General features: G+C 37.0%; 1 protein-coding gene across 1 annotated transcript; it reads left to right on the top strand.

Annotated features, from left to right (window-relative positions):
- The first annotated feature begins 320 nt into the window (after nucleotides 1-320).
- On the top strand, nucleotides 321-5,902 carry LOC134657140 (uncharacterized). The gene is made up of 3 exons (XM_063512692.1): nucleotides 321-539; nucleotides 1,821-1,920; nucleotides 5,684-5,902. The coding sequence occupies exons 1-3, from the start codon at nucleotides 321-323 to the stop codon at nucleotides 5,767-5,769; spliced, it is 405 nt and encodes a 134-aa protein (XP_063368762.1). The 3' UTR covers nucleotides 5,770-5,902.
- Nucleotides 5,903-8,933: the final 3,031 nt, after the last annotated feature.

An 8,933-nucleotide genomic window follows, 5' to 3' on the forward strand; every position in this document is an offset into this window, starting at 1 on the left:
ATAATCTAATTAATCACTTATCAATTTAATCTCCTGTGGAAAAATTACGAAATAGCTAAAATGAAAGTTTAGGATATTATATATAGGTCCCTAATCTGTTTAATCACTTATCAATTTAATCTCCAGTGGAAAAAATAGAAATAGCTAACATTTAGATTTCATCAGTAATACCTACGTGTGTTTTATAAGCCTAATCCGATTCCTGTTTGCCAACTACATAACCGTTACCTCCTTTTAGCTGTCAACTTCATATGCCCAAAAGCATTTTCCAAGTTGCCGCAATAAAGTTGTCAAAATTCAAGTTTTAAAGAAATCCGGCGATGTCTCCTCCCGTTGCGTCATTTAAAATAGAAGGTACCGAGGCCACGGGCATGATTATACCAGTGTCAAAAGGCACGTATTTCAACACAAAATGGGTACCGAAGCAGGTCCCGTTATGTCCATATGACATGTTGTACCACCCACCAGACTATAACCCTAAGGCCGCACGATCCGACCGCCAGGAACCTAAGATCATAAGGAGGAATATATGGGACCAGGTATGGCTTGTGCGTATTTTCCTCAAAATTAAATAGACAAAGACCAAGTGGCTCGACATCGTCGCGACTCTTATGTTTTATTTATTCTACACTTTTTAAAGCTACAACTTCCCGCTATCTCTAAGTCTTTGGAGCGTGTGGCCTTGGCCGGTCGGATGGAAAACTTTCAAAAAAATACACGTGAGGTTATGTGGGGGAGGGGGGTAGCCAAGTAGCCAAAATCCTCACCAAATATCACCAAATCAAAAAGTAGCCGAAAACACATCGCGTGATTTGTGCACAACCCCTTATAATAAATCAATATTATAGGACAATTTTACACAGATCAACCTATTTAGTCCCACAGTAAGCTCAATAAGGCTTGTGTTATGGGTACTACACGACGATATATATAATATACACATATATATAAATACTTATATGTACCGATACATTTGGCATTTAATGAACACACAAATAAATGCCCTTACCAGGATTCGAACCCGGGACCTCCTGCTTCGTAAGCAGGGTCACTACCGACTATGTTAGGAGGCGGATTTTTTCATGCGGGTTTCACCTACCATAACAATAGAAGTGATTCTTGAGGAAGGTTTAAGTGTATGTGGTTTTGTGTAAATCCGTTCGACGTCGGGGAACTATTTGATACCTAATATTCAGCTTAGAACAAATTTAAAAGTGGTAAAATTACTGTCTTGGGTGAGACTTGAACTCACGGCCTCTGGATCGATATTCCAGCGCTCTGCCATCTGAGCCACCAAGACCTCATCCATAGCCAGCAAATCTTTCCACCATATTATGGGTCTAGGGGACCCTTAGCGACATCTACCGTAAGACCGTTACAATTCTTAAACGGCTACCGGAGTTCCAAGTCATATTGGAAATTCATCAGTTACGATGTGCTACCCATACTAATTTAATTTTTTTACAAGCAGAAACGTCTGTGACCGATTTATTCTAAGCTTAATAGCATCGGTCGCAGACGTTTCTGCTTGTAAAAAAATTAAATTACCTAATATTCAGTTCGACTTTATATTATGCTTTTCTCTGCACCTACGAATTTTTAGTTTACTATCATTAGGTACAAATGGAAAATTGTCCACTCGAAATTATACGTCAAAGTGGAAAAAAAAAAACAATTTAAAATACATCAACTAGGAAAATTATCCATCCAGCATAATGTCGAAAAAGAATTATGCTGCAAAATGATGGCTTAAAAATTGGTAAATATTCTTATCATACACAGACAAAAAAGGAAGAATGACTTAATTTTTTTATTTCTAGGAATATCACAAAGGCATCCCTTCAACATCGCATTTTGTCCTCGGCCGACCGAAGTGGAAAATACTCGATGTTCCAACCAAGGAATTTGTTAAAATACAAGGTTTGTGAACCTTGGTTGGTTTCGGTACACTTTTCAGAACAAAAACATTATATGTACACCTTATAAAACAAAGTCCCCTGCCGCGTCTGTCTGTTTGTGTGTACGTATGTTCGCGATAAACTCAAATACTACTGAACGGATTTTCATGCGGTTTTCACCTATCAATAGAGTGATTCTTGAGGAAGGTTTAGGTGTATAATTTGTTAAGATTTTGTGTAACCCGTGCGAAGCCGGGCGGGTCGCCAGTTATGCATATATGTAACAGTATAAACAGCCAGTGGCGGATTTGCCTTAAGGCCAAGTAGGCCCGGGCCTAGGGCGGTAAGTTTTTTGGGGGCGGCAAATTGTGACAAAAAATTCGCTCATGATAACAAGAAATAACTAAAAATGTAGTCAATATGATGGGCGCTGAGAAAGGGGCGGCTACAGAGCCTGGGGCCTAGGGCGGCAAAGACTGCAAATCCGCCACTGTAAACAGCGTATGAGGATGAGAAAGAACAAATCTATTCAGTACTTTAGGATTTCTAGGGAATAAGGAATATCACACAGATGACATTTAGAACATTAAGGTGCAGTAGTAAGCTCAGAGACGGAGTTTTTGAAAAGCCGTAGTCGCTTTTTTAGATCACAATACGGCTGCTAATTGAATTAGTAATCATGAAACCTGTCTCTAGGGACTTCTGAGTTTTTGACTTTCGCTTGATAGAAAAACAAGCAACAACGGTTGCACTCCGGGAGTGCCGATAGCAGTGAAAACTCACCTCACTATGTTACCGACGCCCGGTAACAAGATACATACTTTTAGCGGAGATATTCTATTTATTTATTACATATTATTATCATTCTCAAATAAGATCACACTTTTTCATTGACATGTTTATTTAAATACTGCCATGACAACATGATGAAGCGCTGGTGGCCTAGCGGTAAGAGCGTGCGACTTGCAATCCGGAGGTCGCAGGTTCGAACCCCGGCTCGTACCAATGAGTTTTTCGGAACTTATGTACGAAATATCATTTGATATTTACCAGTCGCTTTTCGGTGAAGGAAAACATCGTGAGGAAACCGGTCTAATCCCAATACGGGCCTAGTTTACCCTCTGGGTTGGAAGGTCAGATGGCAGTCGCTTTCGTAAAAACTAGTGCCCACGCCAATTACTGGGATTAGTTGCCAAGCGGACCCCAGGCTCCCATGAGCCGTGGCAAAATGCCGGGACAACGCGAGGAAGATGATGACTGCCATGACAACGTCAAATTATTTGAACATAGGTAAAGAGTCTTGAAAAGGAGTCCGCAACATAAATGTCAAATAACATTGAGTTTTTCTTTATTGATTTAAATGCCATTTAAATTATGAGTGGCCACCGGGCTTACGGTCACGTGATCGCCTTACGCCCCTTACGGTCACGTGATCGCCTTACGCTGTCTCGAGTTTATAATTTTTTCCCCACCTCAAAATGTGCCCACCAGCGCCGCTAAAGAAGTTTTCACTTTAAAAACACGAACATAAAATGCAATTTAAAAAATTATATTTTGCACAAACACTAAAAATAGTTACCTAACTATGATTTTTTTTTAAATGAGCAATATTATACCTGGGGGAACCCAGCGATTACTTTTTTTAACTATTTAAACACACATAAAATAAAATTTAAAAACATGATGATATCCGCGGTCCCGAGCACGTATCCATCTCCCTCACGATTACGCTCAGTGAGAGTGAGAGAAGAACACGAACCTACTGGGCCTTAATAGAAAATCGCAAGACACGCGTAAAATACCTATAAGCTTTGTTCTAAAAGCATCATCTCTGAAATTTTAAAGGGTATAGCCGGGTAAGCATGGCCAAACTGCCCTTAGCGAAAAAAACAATTTCCTTTTACTGGATTATTGACCTATGTATATGTAGTGCATTCACCAAATATTAAGCCTCAAATGCTTCAGATTTAAAAAAAAAATGCAAAAAAAGAAAAATCATTTTTATTTTATTACAGCCAAAGTACTAATCCGATTTCTTTGTAATTTGGGTATGTTGTATATACAATTAAGGTCGCTTTCTGAAAAAAATAATATTGAATTATCTCTTAAAATAATAGTAAAAAATTTAGATGAAAATTTTCAGAAAAATAAAAAAAATACATGCGAGATAGCGACAGTTATCAAATTTACATATTTCATGTAGAATTTAATAATGTTTAACATATATTTTTTTCAAAAATTAAAATCGGGATTAACAGTATTAAAAACTCGAATTTGTAACATCCCATAATACCTTCTCTTCATACAAAATAACTTGTACGTTATACTAGAAAGTTATATTCCCAACGCAATTTGAATTTAGAACGCGACTTATTTCGCTGAGCGCGGACCTTAAACTCCGTGGCTGTATGCGGCTAGGGCGAACGGCATTCAGAGATTTAAAAAGCGGCCAAGTGCGAGTCGGACTCGCCCATGAAGGGTTCCGTATTTAGGCGATTTATGACGTATAAAAAAAAAACTACTTACAAGATCTCGTTCAAACCAATTTTCGGTGGAAGTTTACATGGTAATGTACATCATATATTTTTTTTAGTTTTATCATTTTCTTATTTTAGAAGTTACAGGGGGGGGGGGACACATTTTACCACTTTGGAAGTGTCTCTCGCGCAAACTATTCAGTTTAGAAAAAAATATATTAGAAACCTCAATATCATTTTTGAAGACCTATGCATAGATACCCCACACGTATGGGTTTGATGAAAAAAAAATTTTTGAGTTTCAGTTCGAAGTATGGGGAACCCCAAAAATTTATTGTTTTTTTTTTCTATTTTTGTGTGTAAATCTTAATGCGGTTCACAGAATACATCTACTTACCAAGTTTCAACAGTATAGTTCTTATACTTTCGGAGAAAAGTGGCTGTGACATACGGACGGACAGACAGACGGACAGACGGACAGACAGACAGACATGACGAATCTATAAGGGTTCCGTTTTTTGCCATTTGGCTACGGAACCCTAAAAAAAGCGCGGGAACAGGAAAATAGGCACGAATTTTATACAGAGCGTTAACGATTGAAAAATGTCTGTTCCTTTGATGAATAAAATACGTCACATTCTAAATTCAAATTCGTAAAGACTGCGTTCACAATATACTTCATTCGTTTATGACTACTTAGCTTTGCTTGTATGAAGAGAGAGTATTATGGGATGTTACAAATTCGAGTTTTTCACACTGTTAATCCCGATTTTAATTTTTGAAAAAAATATATATTAAACATTATTAAATTCTACATAAAATATGTAAATTTGGTAACTGTCGCTATCTCGCACGTATTTTTTTTATTTTTCTGAAAATTTTCATCTCAATTTTTTACTATTATTTTAAGAGATAATTCAATATTATTTTTTTTTCAGAAAGCGACCTTAATTGTATATACAACATACCCAAATTACAAAGAAATCGGATTATTACTTTGGCTGTAATAAAATAAAAATGATTTTTCTTTTTTTGCATTTTTTTTTAAATCTGAAGCATTTCAGGCTTAATATTTGGTGAAAGCACTACATATACATAGGTTAATAATCCAGTAAAAGGATATTGTTTTTTTCGCTAAGGGCAGTTTGGCCATGCTTACCCGGCTATACCCTTTACTTGTTTGTTTTTAAAAACCATCTGGCTGTTGCAGATAAGATTAAGTCATGACACGTGCAAATTAAAAATTATGTCACCCATAATTTTGTAACAGTTATAGAACACTTTATTTACTGAATTTGTGTATTTTAGTGAAAACCGAGAATCCCCACACCCGGATTTACAACGTGCTGGAGTGGGCCGCTCTACTGAACGAAGGAAAAGAACTTTGCGAATAAATCATACGATGTAATGAATACCAGAAGCCACTTCAACCCTGACAACTCTCAATTTAAAATACCCCAACAAAAATCGAGCAGCGCCCTCTGGTGAGTTAAAAACCATAACACCTATTTATGAACCATCGCTTGGAAATAAGTATATTATTCTTCAGATAACAATTTTCTCTAATCCTTAACTGGGCCCAGTACCGTCTTTACCATAAGGGCACATGGGACCCGTGGCCAGGGCCCCCATTGTCAGGAGGCCCCGAAGGACAGACAGTAACAGTATATTTGATCCCACCAAAAACATTTTCATGTAAAATGTTGCCAAGACGAAACCACAAGGCTCGCACTGACAAAAAGTTATCAGATCTCTTGTAGAGCCAAGCTTCTAACTCTACAAGCCTTAACTTCACAAACTCTACACCTTAGTCAAAATATGTGGCTTAACCGTTTCGCTACTGTCACATGGACGTAAGGTAAAAAAAATATTCACTATTCATTATTTTTTATAATACAATAGTTCTTGGAGTAACGAAACGGCCAAGCCACATATTTTGACTAAGGTGTAGAGTTTGTGAAGTTAGGGCTTGTAGAGTTAGAAGCTTGGCTCTACAAGAGATCTGATAACTTTTTGTCAGTGCGAGCCTTGTGGTTTCGTCTTGGCAACATTTTACATGAAAATGTTTTTGGTGGGATTTCACTTCTTTTTGTAAGTTGCTTCCATCCCCTAATTTAAAGGGTTGCGCGTGTGATTTAAGGTACTATTAAAAATCCTGAAATACGTACCTCGGGGCATCTTTTATACATCTGCTTTTTACTGATTCCCCATACAAACTTCAACCCTCTTTTTCCCCTAACGCCTTTTTCCACCCCCTTTTCATCCTGACGGGGTAATTTTGGGGTTGAAAACTATTCTATGCCATTCCCCAATACAAAAACTATCTACATACCAAATTTTAACTAAATCGGTTCAGCGGTTATTGATTTCCCATACAAAATTCCACCCCCCTTTTCCCCCCCTTAGGGCCAAAAAATTTCAAGTTTTTGAATTATTTTGTTGTTTGTGTACTAATACTATCTTACATACCAAATCTCAGCTTCCTAGGACTTCAGGAAGTACCCTAGAGGTTTTGATGATCAACAGTGAGTGCGTCAGTGACGAAATTGGGTTTTTTAGATATGAATAAAATCTTAAGTATAAGAGCTATGTAATTGAAATTTTTTATGTTTAATAAGTCCACTATTGACATCATATCCCGAGAATTTTGTTTATCTGGTATAATCCAAACCCAAGTTATGAGGGTTCAAAAAAACGACGAAGCGCTTCGAGAAAAGGTAGGTAGTGCCCTTGCGCTTCGCTTTGCTCGTCTTGGCGGGGGCACTACCGTGCCCCCAGATTACCCATAATAAATAGGAGATCATAGTAGAAAAATGTTTTTCTACTCCAGCACTTAAATGTGTCAATTAAATGACTGACAGTGATATCTAAAGCAATGTCATTTGAATGATTTGTCTATAGGCTCATAAGATGACTGCTAGCAGAAAAGATACAAGTTCCGATCATCTTGATTGAAAGAGGTATGTTTTCATTTACAATAATAACTCTTTTTTTTTTTAAATAATAACTAAATTTTTTTTAAATATTAACTCTTTTTTTTTAATAATCTCTTTTTTTTAATAATAACTTTTTTTTTTTTTTTTTTTTTTTTTTTTTTTTTTTTTTTTTTTTTTTTTTTTGCTGCAGCTGTCAGAAAAAGTAATGTATGCAACAGCTCATAATAAAATTGGTTCTTAAAATTCAAGGGTCGAAGTTACAAAACGAGACGTAGTCGAGTCTTATTATATCACTGTTGCATAAACTACTATAGTTTAATTAGCTTTATTTACTTTCCAAAAGGGCCCCGGCATAGTTTAAGACGGCCCTGATTGGGCCAATTTTCTCTAATCCTTAACTGGGCTCTAAGATACACACTACATGTAGACAGACTTTATACAAATACATAGATAGGTACTTTGTTAAGCTTAAAATAGTTGTAAGACCCCCATGTGTGTCAGAAGTTCTATCGATTTTTCTAAAACTATTATCTTTTTGAATATTTTGAATAGATAAATACTCGTTCCGCTCATTAATTGCACCTGCGTGCGTTTAGGTCACCGTCTCCAAACCCGGCGTCTGGCGCGGCGTCAATTTTTAACCTTTATATAATTTCTGTAAGTATAAATGAGGTAGGTAAGTACTTTACTATAACTACTATCTTCGAATAAGTACAGCATTTATCTCCCTTGAATTTATTGGTTAATAGGGTATTTGACAATTTTTTGAATGGCATCAGTCGATCAGGTTTGTTTTGAGGATCAAATGTCTGTATGGGACCCATTGTCTTAACTGAAAGCAATACAATTGTCACAAATTATGGTCAAAGTCTGGCACTCGCACTTTACAGACGAAACGCGGAAATTGCGATTTTGTCTGTGAAATATTGCGTTTATATATATTGTTGCTATACAATATTTTTTTTAATAAAATGTAAGGAACCGAATGGAACCATTATCCCTTGGAAGTTTAAAAAAAATAATTGTGAAACTTTAGTCTTGTATTTTTTTTTATTTCCATATATTTTTAAGTTTCCAATTTATTGTGATAAATTGCTCATTTTCTATTTAACAAGATTTAGTTATAAAATTCAACATGTTTCAACGACCCTATGGTTATTAATGTCACGCACAGTATAAAGTTGAAATACTGACCAGTAGAAATTGGACCAGTATGAACAAAGGCAGCTGAGGGGCTACCGCGAAAACCGAAAATCGCAAATTGCGGGGATCTTTCTCTATTACTCCTATAAAGGCGAAATTGGAGTGACAGAGAAAAATGCCCGCAATTTGCGAACTTCGATTTTCGCGGTTATAGCTCTGCTCTCTCCAACGCACAAAGTGTTCATCCCGATTCAGCTGCTGCTGCGGAGACCTGTCACACTTACGTACGAATTTAAAGTGCGACAGAGAGGCAACACGCCAAATTTGTTCGCGGTAGACTCTCTGGGTCCGCTACCGGCTTTTTTCCTCTACTCCATTTCGCACGCTTTTCGTTCCAGGCCGCGTAGCCAACATGCCAATCGCTTCGCTCCGTAGCGATCGAAACGCAACTGTCACTGTCGCACTAATACGGAAAAGAG

The sequence above is a fragment of the Cydia amplana genome, chromosome 19 (genome assembly GCF_948474715.1).
Source record: "Cydia amplana chromosome 19, ilCydAmpl1.1, whole genome shotgun sequence".
Classification (NCBI taxonomy): domain Eukaryota; kingdom Metazoa; phylum Arthropoda; class Insecta; order Lepidoptera; family Tortricidae; genus Cydia; species Cydia amplana.

Coding starts and splice junctions, on each gene's coding strand:
- LOC134657140 (XM_063512692.1), top strand. CDS start 321: ATGTCTCCTCCCGTTGCGTCATTTAAAATAGAAGGTACCGAGGCCACG. Junction 540..1,820: donor GGAGGAATATATGGGACCAG/GTATGGCTTGTG, acceptor TTTTATTTCTAG/GAATATCACAAAGGCATCCC. Junction 1,921..5,683: donor GGAATTTGTTAAAATACAAG/GTTTGTGAACCT, acceptor TGTGTATTTTAG/TGAAAACCGAGAATCCCCAC.